Genomic DNA, 21558 nt, shown 5'->3' with positions numbered 1-21558 from the left:
TTCCATTTTAACCGTGAGATCCAACTGTGCAATTGTCAGCACTGTCAGCGTGTGTATCTAAAAACAGAAGCTAGACATTAGTCCTCAAAGCCAAGACAAGTCTGGATAGAGAAGGAGTTTTGCAGAATACTGGCTAGGGCTTTCTTGGCACTCCTCGGAGCGTGCAGCAGTGATAAGAGCTGCCCTCAGCCCCAGCTGTAGGGCTGCCCAAGCACCAACCTGCTCGCTGCCAGGAAAGTGTTTCTTTTCCAGCTGGGTAGCTGGTAGTGCCTGACTAATTGGGTCCATTCCACAGAATTCTTAAAACAAATTCACAAAATCCCAGCAAGTCAACTGATATTTCTCAGAAGTATTTCATTATGAAATAGTTAGCATTTTGATGCGAGTCTTTAAAACTCAATTAAAACCAAACAACACGTTCCTTGAAGCCAGAAGTTGGGGTACTTAGCAAGAATGTTACTCTAAACACAATAGGATTCATGCCCAGAATATGCTCTCAGTTGCTAGTACAGATGAAATTTTCTGCTCTAAACAAAAAATAATTAATAGCTTTGTCTGATGCAGTTAGATATGTATCTCTGTTGTTTTCATGAGCTGTGTTTTTAAAGCCCCATGATTACTTTATCATTCAAATTGTTAAAATAATAGTAATAGATGTTGGTATATTTTCACTAATCTGAAAAGCCAGACGTTGCTAACATTGTCGGTTTCGTTGACTATAACTTGACATACTCATTCACTTCTGAGACCAACAAATCTGCAGAGAATTCCCTACAGATTATTGAGAGATGATGTGAATAATGTTGTGTGTCCCCAAAGACTTTCACAATGGATATGCATAATCAAGCATGCAGTTCTCTACAGTAATTCTAATTACTTTTTTTTTTCTTCCCTAAATCACTAAGGTTCCCCAACCAGAGATGTGGGGCCTTCATTAGGTCTGAAGAAATCCAGCTCGTTAGAAAGCCTGCAGACTGCGGTTGCTGAGGTGACTCTAAATGGTGATATTCCCTTCCACCGCCCACGCCCACGAATTATCCGAGGACGAGGCTGCAATGAAAGCTTCAGAGCTGCCATAGACAAATCATATGATAAACCTGTAGCAGATGATGATGATGAAGGCATGGAAACTCGTAAGTAAACTATTGTTATACATAAAGAATGTTAACAATATAGGTTAATCCTTTAGAAGGTGATTAAAAGTGATAGAAGATTATCCTAGGGTTTTAAAAGAATAGAACTAACTTCTCTTCATGGCTTTGTTCAGGCTTTTGCCCTTCATATGCATTAACAGATTGCAACACTCTGCAGCTTCCTTCCTTCCTAAAACAAGGAAATAAGATTATTAGGATTATGTTTACTTAAATTACTTACTATGAAAATTTTCTCTAAGACAGCTAATTAATTTACTGATGTAAATTAGAAACATTTTACGCAGAAAGAAAAAGAAACACTGAATTCATGTTACAAAAATATGTGCATCTAACTTAGAAAGGGTACATTTGTAGTGTCTGGGGGAAAAAAAAGAAATCACTGTCCTTTAATTAGAATGAGTAAGGCTGGCAGATCTAATAAAATATAAAGTTAATGATCAGCTATTACCCGCCCTAATGGGCATTCATTTACATTTTCAGTTCTTTAACCCGAAGTATGACCCAACATGTGGAGAATGTCATTAACATAAAAGAATCACTTCAAAGCTAACCTTATCATTATTGAACTATGTAAGAATGGGCTGGTAAAATGACAACTCATATTGAATGAAAATAGTGTGAATGGTAAATTACCTCAATCAGGGGTTGTATTAAAATTATTGAATTTTTAACCTTCATGTTGTACTAGTTTCGACTTGTCACACACCAGCAGATTATTTTTTTTTAATCAACCTGCAGCTAGTTAGTAGTTTATGAATGAAGAAGATATTTGGAAAGCTGAAGTGGTAAAATATTTAGCCTGAACACTAACAGAAAAAGCTTGCAAAGAGATTTTTCACTCTCTTTTTAAAATTTTTTTACTTTCAGAAAATCTTTTTCAGAAGTGTCATTCTGTAATATTCTGTTGTAAGCTGCTTGTGTAGTCACTCTTTTTATTTTTTAAAACTCTTCTGTTGTTTTTCTTTTAATATGTCTGTTTCTAAAAGTGTTCTGAGACTGAAAGGGAGGTCATTTTGCCAGTCACTTTTCTCAAAGGTAGTTATGGACAGAATTAATTCTGCTTCCCTTTCCCAGCACCTAGCAATTTCACGCAGCAGTGAGGCTAAATGCTGGTCTGGTGCTGTTGGCTGTCAATCTATTCCTGGCCAGTAGAAGAACAGGTATGAGAAAATGTGTAGTGATCCTGATCGTTCTCCCAAACTGCATGCCTGTGGTCTTCTGGGACACAAGACAGCATTTTTCTAAAGGGCCTTGCTTGTTGTGAGCCAACTGAGTAATATCCTGTTTTGAGGCATTAAATATCTAGGGCTTATCCAGAAGTTACAGATGACAGCAAAACTTATCAAGAAAGACTTTCTAGGTGAGTGTAGGTTTATGAGATTACTGCAAGAGGTTTTGAGCTTATTGATACAACGCGTAGAGTGGAAAGGAACTGTTTGATGGCCTTTGTATCCTTTGCATGGGAGTAGTGGAAACCAGACAAAACCCTCTGGCTGAAAGTAAAATGCCATGGGGTGAGTCTTTGTCCTTATTTCCTCATGGATGAAGAATTCTGGCATTAATGGACCAAGAGCCATCTTGGTGTCATGGGAGATCCAGAGTGAGATTGTTCTCAAATCCCATATGGTAAGGAAGGGCTGAACGAAGTGTGACCTAGCTGTATGCATACTACCGCACATTCTGTTGAATTTGCATGTGTTTTAATAGCTTCCATGTATTACAATAAAACATCTAAATAGTAATCCAGAAACTCGGACTGCCAGGGTAATAGAAGCAGACAAGTAGTAAAGCAAATGCAGGACGTTGGCTGGACTCAGCTCAGTTCCAGGAATGGCACAGAAGGCCCTCTAGGTTTTTGCTTCTGATGGTGGCCGGGGGAGCTTAAGAGCTGGCCCAGCCATATGGGGCCTGGGATCAGCTCAAAATACTACGTCTACAGTACTGAGGTCTGTCTTTTTGGGAACACGTCTGTGTCTGTGCGGTCTCCTCCACTTTGTGTAAATTCTATGTGGCTTCAGATTCCAGAGAATTTGCCAAGTGATGTCTTCAGCTGGAAAAAACCTGGACACCTTTGAATACATAGAAGTTGATTTAACAATGTGGTACTAATGTGACTAATGTCTCACTGCTGCCATAATGACATGGCATAAGTTTTTTTTTTAATCACATTTAATTATTCCATAATTGTTTGAAATTAAAATGTGGCTTTCTGGTATTATAAAACCCAGGCAAACATGTTGGTGGTCAATTTGCTGATGCCCTTGAGGTTGGATTCATTTGCTTTACTTGATATTTTTCCCAAGTATTTCTCCAAATGTTTCAGTGCTGAGTGCTTTTTTCTTCCAGACATTGACCCTCTTTGGAGCAGCAAATAATAGCACTGCAATATATTTTATGGAATAATTCTTAACATGTCATCACCCAATATAAGAAAGCTATATAAATACAGGTAGCATATGTAGCAGAGGGGCTAACTCTCATATGAATGTACTTGCTGTCCTTGGAAAAAGATGTTATTAAATTACTAGATGCGGAATGAAAATCAGATCGGTGTATCCAGTTCCAGGACAACATTTTAAGAAGTATTTGAGAAGAATTTTAATCTCTGTAAAGAAGTAATATTTGTGGAAAGGTGTGGGTGTTTAGCTTTTACAGATCATTTTGCCTGATTTTCTTTTTTTTTTTTTTTCTTCTTTTTTTCCTCCTTAATACTTGAAATAGCTGACTAAAAGCAAAATGTTTATCTTTAGTGACTTGAATGAGAACAGGGCATTTGGATTGGGAGAGATCGGCAAAGCTTTCTAATCTTTTGCTGAATCTTAATTGCTAGAATCTACGGCTGTATTAAATATCACAATAAGAGGCCTGGAAGCTTAGTGGCAAAATAGCTTCACATTAAGTAGCTTTGATTCCTCATGTGCATCTTTTCCATTTTATGGCCTAATTAGGAGAATAGCTTCATAATACCTGTTTGTGTAGATCTCTTCAGTACAGTGTGGTTCATGAAATGACACTAGTTTTCAGCTTTAATTGATGTTTAAAGTATACTCCAATTTGTTTTTTTGGCTTCAGCATCCTGAATAGGGAGGAGGGGGGAATAGGAGGCTGCAGGAAAAGAAGGAAGGAAGTAACAGCACCAAAGCAAATGCATTCTGCGTCTTGTGGCAACCTAATGTCATTACTTCAACTTAGCAAAAATTAGAAGTTTCATTTGTAGCCCGGGCTTGAATTTTTAATTGAGCAGCATTTGCATTTGTTCTAAACACTAGTAATTAGGTGTATGTTAATTGCAGAATGACTGTTCTGCATAAAAGTGAAACAAGTTTCTTCATGTTGTGCCTTTTTATGAAAACCGGAAATCTATTTACTCCAGTAGGGTCACCAGTGTTTATTTCGAGAGAACAGGCATCCTAGTTCACACGACTCGTTCTAAGCTATTGAGTTAACTGCGAGCAAAATGGGTGTGATAGACAAATATTTATTGTAGCACAACTGTGGAAAGGAGGCAATATTATCTCCATAGAATATGCAAAACAATAAGAGGAAGCATTGTTATGACAAGTTGTTCAGCAGCTCAGCATAGCACAATACACTTAATACATATTTAGGTTTAAAATAATGTGTTGTCATATGAAAATGAACAACCATACGACAAAATTTGTTCGTCTTTAAAATTCTAGAAATTCTAGAAATGAAGTACCAAGTAAACATTTGACTTCAGAATTTGCCAGATTTTTAATTTTTATTTTTTTATTTTACTAATTATAATCATTTGCTAGTACAATCATTTAAATGTCTAGTTGGTTTAATGGGAACAGATTGTAGCTATAAATTAACATGCAAAAAATTAGCATCTCTATTCCAAAGTGGTTTTCCAATACTCTTTTAATAATAATTAAATATCATCCCAAACTTTGACTAAAAAACACTTTCACCAAAACAAGTACAAGTACAGCTAGTACACAGACATGTATAGGAAATGCCTATTAGTTTTCTAAAATAAAATTATCCAAACATTAAATCTGTGCCTACAATTGAGAAGTTGTGTCATCTACTTTATTCATAGCAGTCCTGAGGATAAATTAATAAGAATTTTGGAGACATTTTTTTTTTCCTTTTTTCTCCTTGCTGGTGATTTTTAATTCAGAGTATGTAATTCAGAGTTGAGATTCAAAAATAGTTATTAATGTTGATATTTATCTGATATGGTATGTTTTTCTTGAAATATATTTATGCAATCTTCCAGGGTTGGAGAATATTTATAGAAATCTTGGGATACTCGCTGAGCAAGTAGTAAGTCTATTGGACAGGTCTGTGTATTATAATATTAGAGTATAAACAGTATTTTCTGGGCAAGTATCTGAGAGAGAGAAGATAGATTATTGAGTGCCTTTCAGCTAGTGATTTGTAGACTTTTCAGGTTCAGTGAATTACTGGTAAGGTGAATATGAAAGATGACTAAGAAAAACAAATTTATATTCTACAGTACTCTATGTATGAGAAATTTCTGAAAAATTACACACTTCCATTGGCTGTAGGGGAGTCGCTGAGGTCTACAAATAATAGTACTAGTAGGAATAAGAATAATGATAATAAGTAAACATATGCTAAATTAAAAAGTGATTCTTTTTTTTCCCTCTATGTCATGGCAATTTCCAGATCTTTTTGGCTACTTAAAAAAAAAAAAAAGTTTATTTCCCATACCCTATACTTTAAAAAAAGTAAAGCAAAACTTTGTTTTCCAACCTCTACTGCCAAAAGTTGTTTGGAGCCTCTTAGAGCTACAGGAAACACTACAAAGTATGCACCTGTGATCCTAATTGCTTCTTTATGCCGTCTGTTGGAAGATGGTGTAGCCCTGCTTTTAGTGCGATGATAGAACATGTTAGAGCTCCTGGGAGATCACAGCTTGACTTTAAGCTAAGTCAGAATGGCTGCAGGATTCTAACTCCTGTGCTTGACATGTTTTATTTTTCTCTCACTAAACTACTGCGGGAGTTTTCAGTTTCTGATTGGATTGTTTCTTTTGGTCATTTCTGTTTCAGGCTTTCTGCAATACATGTAGTCTGTTTAAATTTAACCGTGGATATACTCTAGGATTCTCTGAGTCTTGTTCTTGGATTAGAAACAGAGAAGAATCATGTTACGGGCTCTTAAAATGTTTTGCTAGTTGCGCTGGGTGGAATCTCCCCACATGAACCTCCCAAGCTGCTCCATTGCAAGCAGTACCACTGCTATGGAAGAACAAAAGCCATGATGCATGATGTGCTTTACGCTTCTCCAGGAAATGAAGTAGTGCAAGAAAACCATTATAGTATTTGTAGCAGAAGAAAAAGTCTATTAAGGCTTCTATTGAGGGTTAACAGTCCTTAATGACTTTCATATTTTTATGGGAGTATTACTAAGAATTTACTGACAGGGCATGCTGCACTGCTGCTATTTCTTGCAGACATTTCTGAAGCTCTCTTCAACTGATTTAGATGCTGAAACAAAAGGGTCCAATTTACATCACTTTAATAATGCTCCCTATTAATCTACATGTTATTCAGAGTACCCACAAAGCGCGAATCAAGTTTTCAGAGTATTCTGCAAAAATGAATTCCTTGTCTTAAGATTACGTGTAATAGTACACAGGGGCATTCCAGGAGAAACCCAAATCATCAGATACTGATTTTGGAAAAGAATGGGAGTATTTTATTTTTGTGCATATAACCTGCTTGAAAATAGATTATGTAATTTGCCAAAAAAACTGCCTTTATTGCTCGTTGTTATCCCATTGATGTTTCTTAATTTGTGCTTTCAGTGGAGGAAGACACAGAGGAAAGCTCAAGATCTGGTAGAGAATCTGTGTCTACAGCAAGTGACCAGCCATCCCACTCACTGGAGAGACAGATGAATGGAAGCCAGGATAAAGGTGACAGAAAAAAGGCTGGAAAGGAAAAGAAGAAAGATCGAGATAAAGAGAAGGACAAAATTAAGGCAAAGAAAGGAATGCTGAAAGGCTTAGGAGACATGTTCAGGTAGGTCTTTTGCAATCAAATATGAGAATGAATTGTAAAATGCAGCTTTGCCTTCTAGCTGAAGCTTTTGTATTGCAACTATTTCCTGAGGCCGTGTTTTACTAGAAAAATACATGCACGACTTATTTAGGCATATCTCTCAGTTTCTGAGTTTATGAAAAATGTCGTGAAAGTCAAGAGGCTCAGAATGGAAGAAAAGCTGTTGGTTATAGTGGGCTAAAGAGACTGCAAAGGAAAAATGGGTTTTAAGCATTTAAGCTGCCTGGTCTTTGAAAGAGTCATTGGTGATGTCTTAAGTAGTGCACATATCCCTTGGCAGATCAAATTCTGTCTTCCCCTTTTTTTTTTTTTTTTCTCCCTTCTTAACCTGTGTGCTGTTCCTAATACTTTACCCAAAGCCTAAGTGTTACTAAATGTGTGGGTATTTTTGCTTTACTGTTAAGCTGTTTGGTGTCATGGAGGTAAGATGGGAAAGAGATACATCAGTTTGAGAATGCAAAGCAGCAGGCTCGTGTCAAGGAAATCGGGATCTAAATAAGATTGGATACTCTGTGAACCCACAGTCTGGAGAAAGGGTCAGTGTAAGACCTGATTTTTACCAACTACTGAATTTTTTGAAGGGAATCCTCTCTCCAGCAGACATAAGTGATCTGAAAGGAGCAGACTGCTGAGGGACACCTTGCTGTGCTGGGTAAATGGTGAAACATGACAAACATCTTTGAGCACTTGTGGGAAGGGGTGAGAGAGTAAGAAACTCAGTCTTTCTTTTAGCTAGCTAAAGTAAATAAAAATATTTCCAAGAAAAAATAATAATGAGGAAGATTTCTTTTATATATGCAGTGATTCACTATTTAATTTTGAAGTGAGATACCAGTATTATTTTAAAGCTTTACTAACAGTGATTCTTCTCTGAAAACTTTTAAGTGGAGCTTCAATTTACTTAAAACCTGTTATCATTTTTATCCTGTAATTGAACTTTGGTTGTACCTGCTGAGGTTCTTGAGAGTTGTTCTGTCTGAATGACATTACAGAATTAGTTAACTTTGGATTTAAAAAGTTTGAAAATAATAGAAAATTTGTTTAGAAAAAAATCAAAATCATATCAGGTTGTTAGGCAGCATATACAACAGTACCAAGAGTGTCGTAAAAGATAGCCCCACACTTCAGGAGGAGGAGAGTACCTCAGCCTGATCGTATGAATGTCCTGTGGGGATACCTTCATTTTCTGGGTGTTTGCCTGCCTGAATTGAAGCCTGGCGCAGGGCTGCGCCCTGCTCAGGGGGAGAGGAGAAGGTTAGAGATGCAAAACGCTAACTGGTTCTTTTCTGTACTCTTTGCCATTTTTCTGCAGCTTTGTTTTAGGACTCTTATTTCTGGTATAAATGACTATCACAATATAAATGACAGGCAAAATTGAGGCAAATAATACATGATAAATTCTGCGGGCTGTAAGTAGCTTATTGAGTAACATGAGTGCTATCTGGTGAGCCAGTTCAGTCAGAAGGTATTACACAGCATCTAGAAAGCTGGGCAGCTCCTTAGTCCTTGGGTTTCCCCTATATAATGCTCCTGATGCCCAGAGGACCTGTGAGGGAGCTGCTTCATCTTGCAAGTGTTGGTACACAGACAAAGAACTGACTTGCAGAGAGTCCCCTCCAAACAGGGAAGGCTTCACGTTTCGGAGAGCCAGGTCAGTCCAGAGCTTGTCGTCTGCTTTCTTCCCTCTGGCATTAGAGCCTCGTGTCTGGTGTTCCAGTGTAGCTCTGAAAGCTCTGAATGGAAATGACTGTGAAAGTGGCAATTAGTACAATTTTTAATCAGACACTCCCAGCAAAATATGAAGTAACCTTGTCTGTATGTTTGATATAACACTTCTTAAATCTTTAATCTGTAATCTTACTGAGAAGAAGGTCTGATGATCACTTTGTTGTCTGCTCTTCCTAACAGTCAGTTTCCTTGAGTTATTTTTTCCCGCAGTACCATTTCTGAGTGAACTTTACTTTTCAGTCTCCTCTTAATTAACGTGGGAGCAGTGCTATCCGGATGCAGTTTGCCTTCTCCTGGATCTTTAAATTAGCTTGCACCTTGTCAGCCCACCCAGGAGAGGTGCTCCTGGCAAACAGGAAAATGCTGATTGAAGGAATTAAACGTTATGCCTCATTTCCACTCAGTGCTCAGGTTTGCTTTGTTGACAGGCTTCTCAATAATGTTTGAGAGAGAGGCTTTATTATGGCTGAAAGATAAGCTAGTGCTTCTGCCTATATCATGCTTTGTTTTTGCTGTATATCCAACGTATACCATAGATACGGAGTAATCAGGGAAGGAAGTGGTGCAGTGGAAAATAATGATGACAGTAACATTTGAAATTCAAGCCATGATCAAAGCGTAATTGGGTGTTTTGGTTCTTTGCAACACTGTCATTTCTTTGTAGGTCTTTTTCTTTTCTCCTTTTTCTTTCTTTCCTCCTTTTCATTGCTCTTATCGTAAAACAATCTTTCTTCATTAAGTTGTATGGGCAAGAACACTTGCGGGGTGAAATTACTGTTAACTGACACTTTATTCGATGCCTGTATTTAGCCAAGGGGCTTTTTACTGCCTGTATGCAAACTGACAGCTTCTGAAGCGGAGTCTATGTAATGTATAAAAATAAGTCTCCTTGCCTTCAGTTAAAATCTTAGGATTTGGTACTGGGATCTTCATTAAACTGTACCGTGACATGAGAACTCCCACAAGGGGATCCTAGGTTACATTTATCCTTCAGCATCTAGTCATCATTTCCAAGAAATCCCAGGATGATTCAGATAGCAGGTTAAAATCATAAGTAAATCTTTTAAGTACTTGCATTGTTTTACTGCTTTCATCAAACAGAGCAGAGACGCTTGATGTAACCGTGAGCGAGAACTGTAAAACGCAGTGCTCTGACACACCAAGCTCCCCTTGTTTCCAGAGGACCTTTGCTCACACAAGGCTGCAGACAGTCTGGAAGTTCACCCTTCTCTCAGTGAAATAAATCTGTCTGAGTATGTGTGTATTTCTTCTTCCAAATTGACATTTGAGAGCAGAAGAGAATAATATTTATAAATTTGACATTTGGCTTAATGGTCTCTCTTTCTGCTCACAGATAAATATAGGGTATAAGTAAACCTAGAAAAGTGTTGAACAAAAATATTGATCTCTCTGGGGAGATGCTGACACATCAGCTTTGGTGCTGCTTGTGGGTGCTGCAGAGCTTGCTTACACCAAAACATATTTGTTTTACCTGAGCAGTTGCATCAACCCCCTGTCTGTCTTATCCCTGCAGTGGGATTATGTGTTATATTCTCTGTCTTTAATCACATACTGGGGAGAGGCTGTGCAATTCCACCTTCTCCACTGCTGACATTTAAGGGGTGCCTGGATGGCCATTGACAGCTGAGCAAATAGTTTTGGGGAAGCTGATAGAAAGTTCTGCTAGTTTTTGTGTTTTGCTGCTAAGAAGGCTTGAATGGATGTATGTTTCGACATCGGAAGATTATAAAAATCTTTATGCTTCTCCAAATGGAAGCTAAAATACATTTACTCATTTCTGAGTGTGATTTTGTTTATTTCTGGAGAGATTTTTCTTCTTGATTAAATGAACCTGACAAAACCATCCAGTTGATAAATAAGTCATTGTAGTACTGCGTTAAGCAAGAGGCTCTGTAGTTTCAAACAGTGCACCTATAATCAGTGCTGGTAGGGATGCATTAATTTGATGGGCTTCTATGTTGTGGGATGCTGTGATGTTCCTCTCCTGAGAGAGAAAACTGTATGTCGCTTTCTTTTCCTTCTTCCTGCCCCTGTCACATACAGGATATTTTAATTTATGAAAGGGGACTGTCGGTATGTAAGATTTGAGATTGTTCTTACTTGTAGCTGCGGATGAAATGATGCTCTGCTGTGGTGCAGCTGATTGCCTAAGATCCCTATACTTCCTTCCTGCTTATTCACAGTGTACAAGCTTGGATAAAGTCTTTAGATGGTTGACTAGCCTGATGAAATAATATGTCATAGGTGGAAGAAGTGGCAGCTCTACATCTTTCCCCAGCTTCCCCAAACCACGTATAATATTCTCTCTGATAGCCCAGAACCATGACTTGGTAACACAGTGACATCACTGTGATTGTTCCACTAATGTTTCAGAATTTATTTTCTTTGCAGGGAAGTAGATGGCCACAATCTTACCGGGGATTTTGTATAGGAGGACTCTCAATGGAGAGTTTTGTGATTGAAAAATTATGTCTGGCAAAGTGGTCAGTCTCAGTGAAGGCTGTGTCTGAGGAATAACATGTTTAGAGAAACTGATCTACTCAGATGTTGAGAAAAAAGAGGGGAGAAAAGCAGCTTTGGGTTTCCAAAAGGGAGAAGAGAAGTAGCAACAAGTCATGTCATGGTAAAATAATATTGGAGGGACAGTCACTGCGTGATAACAAAAACATGCTGAAACAAATTAATACATATCAATACAATGAGATAAAAATGGGTTTGAAAAGACAAACGGTATGTTTGAGTTTTTGTGAGGAACTGCTGAGGAGAATGAAAGATGTTGTGGGGTATACCTATTGTGTCTTAACCTCTAGTTTAAGTTAGAAAATATTTTCATTATTTTTGGAGTTTGTTAATGAGAAGGATGTAGTATACTTTGAAGAAAGTGTGGATAAGTATGTAACAAGAAATAAACACATTTTCTACTGTAGGAATTTAAACCTCAGTCCACAGAAACATAGCTTTTCAATGGGGAAGATAAGCACGGGGTGTTGAAGTTTGTGGAACAAGACAATATATTTCACATTAAACATATGCATAGGTGTTTTTATTACTGGAGACTGTATATTTCAAAATCTGGTCCGTCAGGTTGATAGAAATGTAAATCTGTGACGTATGGTGACTAATCTTCAATTCCTCTCTTGATTATTGTAGCATCCAGGTGAGTAAATCAATGCACTGAATAGTGAATGCAAATGTAATATGTCAGATTACCATTAAAATCTAATCCTAAAATTACATTTAAAATGATTACTGGGAGCCTTGTAGTGTTGTTTATTCCAGTTCAGTGAGAGGAGATAGATAATTTATTTTACAACCTTGTTTAGCTGAAATCAGATATACTGTTGTCTTTTGCCCCCCTTTTTTCCCACACAGCTGCTTCCAAGGTGCTGAGAATATGTCCCTTTAATAACAACATTCAGAAGGTTTAATAACAACCTTCAGACTTTTAAGCAGGCACATGGCAAAAAGGTTTCTGACTTGTGTAAAATACTGTTGAATTATATCCCAGTCAAAAAGACTGGCAAATACCTTGAACCTGATAAAGTCAGTGGTCTGATTTTCATCATGCAATTACTTAAGAAGCAGCAATAATTGTATTTGGTGTGGAAGCATGGCTAATAGGACTTTCTACTGGTGAATACACTTTTTGATACATGAACTTGATAGAAAACATGGGAATAAACTCTGCAAGTTAGATTTTTTTTTTTGAGTGTTCTGCTCTTGGCACAAAATACCATAAATCCTGAGTCTTAGAACATAGAGGAAGAGATTATTGCTTAAACACCTGTCTGTTGTATCATTTTAAACTTCAAAGATTGTTGCTTGTACACTGAATTGCACCTGCATTTGCTAATACTCATCTGAGAACATTGCAGACAGCTTGTGGTACTTACGCTAAAAATTTCATCAAAAAAAGTTGAGCTGGGTCGTTGCTCAGGTAAATGGAATTTGGGGCCATTTGTGCTCTGTTTTTTGCCTGCTACTACTCTCTGAGCCAGCTGGCACAACTATCATTAAGTCCACATCTGCTTCCCCTCTTCTACCAGCTAGAAAAAGTGCGTGCAACCCACTAAAATCCTAGATGCAAGATCTAAGTGTGCTGGGTTTTAATTTTTTGGGGAAGGAGCGTAGTCCTCATCCTGGCTGCAAGCTGAATACTGTTAATGACATCTTGCTCTGCACTGCTCTGGGCTACTTTGTCCTGATCCATTTTCAAAGTTTCAGGCAGCCCCTGGGATGCACAGTCAGTAAAGCCTTTCAAATGAAATCAGCCATGCAGCAAATTGTCATCTTTGATGCAGACAATTACCCAGGACTCTTATAAATGTCTTTCAAAGTATTTTCATATTCTTTACTTCCTTCTTTCCAATTAAAAGTAAATAAGGGACAGAAAGAGATAAGCTTGATTGAAAATAGCTTTTCTTTTCGGAAAGGCAAGTGATTCTCCTTTCTTCGTCTTCATACTTTTTCCTGTTGTTTCCTTCTGCATGGTGTAATCAGTTGCTTTGAGGAGATTTGTGTTTCATTGCCCGCATCCCCAAACACCCCGCGGTACAGATGTTTATGACTAAAATGTAATCGGGGCAGGGGGCAGCGGAATGGCAAATTCTTATTTCTGATCCAAACAACCTCACATAATCTGTCAGGGATTTAAGGAATGTAGCTTCATTAAATGGTTAGTAAACTCTGTGACTTTTACATGAAACACAGAAAGCAGTGGTATGCAATTGTGCGAGAGAGATCTGAAACGAGAGATTAACATAATCGTATGTGGCTTTCTAGTTTGTCATTCTGACAGAAAGCAGTTCTTTGTTGCATGTACTTTTAACACCGGATTTTCCCATAGTAAATCTTGAACTTGTAAATCTGATGAGGGTATATCGTATATTTTTTTTTTTTAATTTGGATAGAATCAGAGCTTTTGTTTCTAACATCCTGAAATAAGTGTCGGGGTGACCTGATACTAGAGACAAGTTCATAGTAGCTGCTAACATATTCTCCCAGTATTCTTCCTTTGCTTGTCAGTGAGTTTAAATAGAGAACCTTTGACATCTACAGCACCGTATCTGACTGCAAAGCAAGTGAGGGAGGCATGCAGCATGACAGCTGAGCCCTCCAAGATCCTTCCTGGCGCTCTGCAGCATTTCTCTTCCAGGCCTGGAGTATGAATATAGAATGCAAGTGTCAAGGATGACACCCACTTTATAATCTCTGTAAAGCAAGCCTTTTCATAGAAGAATTTGTTGACAGTTCAGAGATTCAAAGTCAATTTCAGTTTTAGCTCGTTTAGAAATAGGATTTTTTCCTCCACCTGATGTGATAATTGAAGACTACTAACTAGTCAACGTGTTAGTCCCTAACAAAGTACGGTAAATAAATACTGTCTTCAGAAGTGAAGGATCTGTTAGATGAAAAGCTCCACTAATGGCATTTGTTTCATTATCTGTTGGAAATGTTCCTTGGGGATTTAATTTGCTACTGATAGCACCGGTATATTGATATAGGTTACAGATGCTTTGCCTTTAGATTGTTTTTAAAGCTGAGTCTTTTTTTTTGAAAATCCTTTTTAAAAACAGGAATAGGAATGTATTTCTTGGAAGAAAATTAATGCAACTTGAAGTATTTTTACAGTAGAAGATGTCACGGGCTATTACGTCGTAGTTACTCGAGGTACCTAAGAGGGCAGCTCCAGGAGAGCTGATCCTTTTCTAAAAGACAAAGCTCTAACTTACAGCTGCATTTCACTTCTTGTGAGCAATCTGGATTCACAGTGTGTAGGAATGTTGATGCCCTGCTAAGATTTTCGTGCGTCTTACTGTTGTGCAGAGAAATAATCATTAAATACAGAGCTGTAAAACACTTCAGTGAGAATGGCAAAATGGTTTTAAGTCAGTATGATTTCTGAAATGAAATATACTGGAATAGAAATAGTCTGTGAGGTCATGCATTTCCATGAATGCAGTAAGAAAAGGGTGGGTATAAGGCATTTAGAGAGCTTATTTAGGCTTTTATGTTGTTGTTGCTCTTTCTGAGAAAAATAAGACGAACAAAAGTTTTGTAGAAAGAGTAGAAGAGAAGCTGGTATTAGAAACACAATACCCATGGGGTATGCAAGTGATATGTCCCTCACTTTGAATCCTTTTATCAGTTCTTCTAGAGGAAAAAAAAAAAAAAGAAGCAATCAAACAAACAAAAGAAACAAACAAACAAAAAAGAAAAAAGTAGAATTAGGAGGAACTGAACAGACATTGAAAATAATACACTGATAGAATGATTCTGGTAGGAAGGGATCTCTGCTTGGTTCAACCCCTGCTCACAGCAGTGCAACTTGCACATTTTGTCAGCTTGCCGAGTGTCAAGCCCCGTTGAGTTTCAAATATCTCCAAGGATGGAGATTGGGCTGCCTCTCTCGGCAGCCTGTTCCAGTGCTTAACCACTCTCCTAGTGAAAAGTATTTGTCCTCGGTAAGAGGAGATGGGAACAAGATTTGCTGAATAATCACTGGTACAAAAAATCAGAATCAATAAACACCTACTTATCCTTCTCATGAAGCACAAATATGTATGTAAAATAAGATTGTTATCCAAAAAGTTTAAATTTTAAAGGATGTTTGTGATACATGATTGCCATGAGGGACTTGCTGGCCCTGAAGTTCCTTGACCATCAACAACATAGGAAATAACACGGCTAAGCATATATATTTGTGACCGTGAGCCACCCATTGTGTGTTAAGTGTTAAGGAAGAATTTACCTGTAAACAGGTGATTTTTACTGTGCTTCCGTGTGTCTTGCTCTGAATAGTTTTTGACTTGCAACTAGTAGGACACCAAGCGTGACTATGATATGATACCTAATAGCAACCAGTATAATCTACTGAGCTAGAAAAGATTATTATTTTCTTTAGAGTTGAGGAAGAAACAGTCTACAGAAATCGTTCTTTCTACTATTTCATGTGACACTGGAAACTATCACCCGGTTTTCAATTAAAAACATAAAATTTGTGTTGCACTCATTCTGGTATTCTTCACTTTTCCTCTCAAAGTACCCATACCAAGAAAAACCTTGAGCGTTTGTAGTTCAGCCAGTCACAAAGAAGCTGGTTTTGGAGGCTTTTGGAGGGAGAGAAAATGTTATTTTAATTCTTTTTGTGTTCAGCACATTCTTTGGAGTTTTGCATAAAAACATAAGAATGCAGCCATACAAGGTTGAACGATAGCTGGTAAGCCCCCTTACCCCAGTATTTTGTCTTTGACGGTAATCAGTAGTTGAGGGAGTAGTAGTTGCCAAGGGTGGAGCACCAGAACGGGGTAACCATGTAGTGGTTCTTCTCTGATCAGTCTTCTAGGCTTTCAGTGATCATCAGCTCAAGAATTTTTTGAGATAATAACACAGGTGCCTTTGTATTCAAGTACAAAATAGTATGTGTGTCTTCAGTTCTTAGCAATTTATCCTGTTGCTGACAATTTGTTATGTATTTCCCTAATTCCAAAACACTAACAAATTTTGTAGAAGATCATATACAAAATTCTCTTTTGAAGATCATGTAGAATGACTTGTATCAAGGAGATGCTTTTACACGATGAGAGTGAAGACCTGATTGCAATGCACTGCAATAGATCTGACTCATTATATGTCAGTGTTTTATGGCACTCAGGTAAGCATGTTTGCAAAGTAGCAGTAAACCTTTTTGATGTGCAATAACATTTCAGTAGTTAATGTAGTGTTCCTCTGCATATTAACTTTTACTGCTTCTGTACAAGCTTACAATAAGCAGGAGTGCAAGAAAAGGCTGTAGATGTTTGTAAAATAGACCCTGCTGGAATACATTCATTTCATGAACTAGTTTTACAGGGTATGTTTGGCTAGCTGATGATGTGACTAACAGTAAATCTTGAAACGTTTACTTCTGCAGAAGATAAATTTGTAGTCTCTACAAATGCTAACACTTTTTTTCAGGACTTTTTTTGACATCGGCCTTATAGCTCTTGCTCCTGAAAGGAAAAAGAATATGGTGTGTTTTCGTGGAGCTACTTGACGGTCTTAACTATTTGCAGCATATATATAATAACATAGTATCGATATGGCTATTTTAAAGGGTTTGGAAGTTTATGTTGAAAGTATGTTAGTAATGCTGTATTGGTAGGAAAATTGTTAAAAAATAATTAGTTTAGCAAATGTATTAACTTTATAGACTCGACTTTGTCTGGGAGATACTAACAATGGAGGCTGAAGAAAGTTAGTCCCAAAGTTGTTTGTGCTTGCAGTATAGAAGTCTCTGGGAGTTTGACAGGCCATTTAAGCTTTGAGGAAGAACTGTTTTCTCATTGTGAAAATGGGATAGCACCTTCCCCATGCTACAGTCTCCAAGTGCTTTGATGTTCTGTGGCATTTCCTGCTTTATAGAAATACAAAATATCTGTGTGCTAAAAGCATAGGCTATCTACTGCTTCCAGATGCTGGTGTTTAGTTTGGAAGGTGGATGTGATTTTTGGATGACTGAAAATATATGTAGATTTTCTGTTAATGCTGCTACAGGTAGTACTTCATAAGGAAATATCTAATCAGAAACAAAGTTTGTGGATTAGGTCTATAAAGTTTTGCAAAAGAGAATTTAGTAACAAAAATGCATCTCGACTCTTAGCTGTATCAGCATTTTTGAGTACCACAATAATGAATGTAGTACATTTTGGTACCAATTGCAAATGCTTCCAGCATATTCAACACCAGGTGTGCCAGCAATATTTAGAATGCAAGCCGAATTACTGTTACACATTTCAACAGCAACATACTACAAATAAATCTCAAATATTTCACAATATTATTTTAGATACTATCTTTGTCTTTAACCCGTAGTGCTAAAATCCTGAAACTGAGAACATAACATGCTTCTACAAGCACGAGTTTCATGTGTAGTGTTACAGATAAAGTATTTCTTTCCTCTGATGTTGCTGAGCAGGTAATGATACCAACAGTGCTATCATCTGTAACTGCTAGGGGTCCTGATATCATCTTTGGAACTTAAAATACTTTGCTAATTCTGTTTGCCTTTTATAACTGTAAAAGTAAGAAAACAGCTTGTGTAAGATAAAAGTGAAGACTAGGTGCCATTTTTCAACAGGACTTAATTTTTTTTAAAGATTTTTTTTTTTTAGGCTATAATAAAAATTACGTTTTACATTCAGAAGAAATACTAATGTGGCAGTGAGGATTGCTGTAATACCGTCTGCAGCACCAAGCACAAGCAGACCTGATCTCATTTCAGGAATAAAATCTCAGGAGCTGAATATCTTAGATGTCAAGATTGGGTTTATTTTAAATATCATCTGTCTGGTTTTCTAAATAAATATAAGCCCAGTCACTCACTTATAGTGCCTGAGCATATACAAATGAGATCAAAAATGCCAGTGTGTATGGGGCTGGCGCCAGTCTCAGATCTTCTGTGCTAGGAGCTTATTTACAGGGGGGCTGAAACCCCAAATCAAACCCCACCAGCCCACATCTCTTGCCTTTAATTAGTCCGGTGCGAGTCCTGGCTTGTACGCGTTTTCAATCTGAAATAAATCTCTGTTCCCAAATTGGCCCTGAAATAATCAGCAGCGTAAATCGCAACTGATAGAGTTATTTCGACGGCAGTTACCGTGCAGACAGCTCAGGCTCCGACTACTGGCAGCTGCAGGATGCTGGGAGTCCCCAGGGCTCAAGGTAGCTCTGGGCCAGCCCCTGCGCCAGCTGCTGTGGGGACTCGCTGCCAAGCTGGCTTCCCAGGGCTGATCCACCCGAGCCTCGTTGCATCCGCCCCGGAGATGTTTTGTTCCGCTGCTGTTGCTGTGGTGCGAAGTCTCGCTCTTCGTTTTCCACCTGGAAGGTACCGCGTATATAAACTCAATTTTCGTGCCGCTGGGCAGAGTACCAGCTGATAGAATCGGCAGAAATGTGCGAAGCCAGCAGGGGCATGCTAACGCGTGCTAAAAAAGAGGCTTGGCTCAGGCTGGGTCCTCTGGCTTAGCCCTGTCTTTGTAACAGACTTCCAAAACAGCATAGCTATTATTTTTTGCCCTGTGTTTTTATGACCACTCAGGGGCATTCGTTGTAACTTAATTAAGTTGTGTTCTAGAGCACTTGCATAAGTTTCCTATTGGCATTAATTTTTAATAATTTCAAGTAAAGTTTATTCTTTCTCATCTTTGAAGAGACTTAAGTGGCACTGTAGAACCCAGAACGGGACAGGAAACCCTCAAATGTAGCCCACAGCCACCTGCACTCAGGTACTGCAGCTCAACAAGGGGAATTGCATTTTTCTGCCATAGGCATCCTCAAAGATAATGGCAGCTGCCAGCTCATTTGGGCTTCGGGGAATATTTTCGTTAGACACGTCCCACAGATCCTACAGTATTGTCTGTCGTCCTGTACTGAAAAACAATTGTGCCTTCCCTGCTTCCTATGAAGTGTAAATATGTGAATGAGACTAAAGATATAGAGACATCACTTATAGCTTAATTTACCCTACAGAGGTTATTTTCTCGGAGATTCGTATCAACCACGACTTTCAGTAATTGACAGAAAAAGTGCTGACTGACATATTAACATTTCTAGATAATGAGATCTGTAGGGAAGTTTTAATCTTTGGAAGGTTCCGGATGAACTGTCAGTAGTTTGATTAACTTTTTGTGCATCTGTGTTGGCTTTTGCTGATTTTATACAGTGTAATTGCCAGACTGCACGACTAAGTTGTTGGAGTAATGTTACTGCAATTTCCTGGTCTAACTAGTTGGTGTTTTACATTTGTGTCCTCCTTTCTTTGCCTGTTGCACGTGCTTAGCAAGCATCTTCAATAATCTGTTTTATTGCAACTCACGTTTACATAAAGTATGCTGTGCTCATATATACACGAGCAAGCGTTTCAGTTGCAAACTGGAGTAATGAAGACTTTTTGTACCAAAAAAAAAATAATATTTTTTTTTTCTTTTCTGCCAAGAAAGAGTTGAAGCAAATTTCCCTTGCAACTTTTCTTTTTTTGGCCTTGAGTGCCAGTAAAACGGATGGTTTTTTATGCTTCATTAGCATTTCTTATAAGGTCTGCCTTTAGACCAGTACCCATTTTCTAAATTGTACTTCTGTAAGGTTGGAAAAAATCATGGTAACCAGATGCAGTATTTGTCTCTGGCCTGGCAAAGTGTTAGATTTAACAAAAGAAGCTAATAGAAATGTTCAAATTGACCCTTCTCATCATTTGGACTTCTTGGAGCTCAATCAATCTCTCATTATTATCAGAGTTATTCACGCAGAGGCAGAAGTGCTAGTATTTCTCATAATCAGCCCTTGAGCCAGATGTAATTTGCAATTTTGTAGCATTGTATTTTGAAACAATAATGCATTAAAATGAACAGAGCAGGAATTAGAAGCGTAGCTGTCAGGATGGTGTTGAAGAGTAGCCACGGTTTAAACGCTCTCTGTGAGCACTCCTAGTGGACACTGGTAATTAGAGGCATACAATGTAGTATTATTAATACCTAAATTGGCCCACAATTTTTGAACTAATCTGTAGAGTGCAACAAGTACAGCAGTAGAAGTGTCCCCATCCTGGTCTGCGTGGTTGCACTGTAGCAGTTGTCCAGTGTGGAGCGCGGGGATGAGGTTTTGTGACCTGCTCAACATGGCTTGAGCAAGAGCGAGAGGGCTGCCCTTGGCACCCGGTGTGCTGGGCAGGAACATTTTACCCAACTCAGAAAAGAAAGATTGCTTAGGTCATAGAAGAATAACTGCTTTGTACTTGAGACTCAAAAATAGTGGGGCACCTGCTAACAGCAGGCTGCTGTTGGTGCTTAGCATGCAGGATTACTTTTTTAAAACCTGCTCTACAGTATTACATAGAGCAAAGCAGAGGGTTGTGTGTCCATTTCTATGCAAGATGAGTTGACATCCTGGAGGACTTCACACAGACATTTTCAGGATCTTGCTCTTCATTTTGTAGGTGAAACTGAACTTTATTTTTCTGCAATTTGTATTTACAGTTTTCCATTTGTTGTTGTAACATTTTACTGCCCAGTGTTCCCAGTGCTGGATTACCTAACAGGGCACTGCAGTCTGGAGTGGCAAATTCTGACTGAGAAGCGGGCGGGAGCATTTGTAAGTGCATTAAATGACAGTGAAGAAAGGATATGCTGCCCACTAAGTTTACATTCTCTATTAAAAGACTGAATTAGTTTGGCTGCATCACACGTATCAGTTACTTTCTTCAATGACAAATAGCTCATGCTTTGTATGTGAACTCTGATCTTAGAGCAAGGAACTTTGTGGTCAATAACTACTCTCATTTTGGAAGACATGCACTATATTAAAGAGGTTTTGTCACAAAAACAAACTTTAAAATACTTAGACAGTTGTGAAACTTCCCTTAAAATGTCATGTAGTGCTTCTGTGGCTGCTGCTATCATTGATGATTGCTAGCAGAGTTGTATCTAAACAGAAGCTTTCTCTTTCATTCCTCATTTCTTCCAGGATGCCACAATCCACAGCTTAACAGGTTTTGGCTCACCACCATGGAAATCAGTTATTTATGGTGACTTTTAGTACACTGTGGTATTGCTTACTGAGTT

The 21558-nt window shown here is 38.1% G+C and overlaps 1 protein-coding gene across 12 annotated transcripts in view; it reads left to right on the top strand.

Moving 5' to 3' along the window:
• PARD3 (par-3 family cell polarity regulator) overlaps positions 1-21558 on the top strand; it is a 448908-nt gene that overhangs the window by 297822 nt on the left and 129528 nt on the right. For all 12 annotated transcript variants that reach the window (XM_083826068.1, XM_083826067.1, XM_083826066.1 and 9 more), the window contains 2 exons: positions 906-1133; positions 6958-7174. In XM_083826068.1, coding sequence (XP_083682194.1) covers positions 906-1133; positions 6958-7174 — 445 coding nt within the window. The remainder of the gene's footprint in view (positions 1-905; positions 1134-6957; positions 7175-21558) is intronic.

Source organism: Anser anser (genome assembly GCF_964211835.1).
Source record: "Anser anser genome assembly, chromosome: 2".
Taxonomy (NCBI): Eukaryota; Metazoa; Chordata; class Aves; order Anseriformes; family Anatidae; genus Anser; species Anser anser.
Note: the sequence above shows the minus strand (reverse complement) of the source record. Positions and strands in the feature narration are given on the sequence as shown.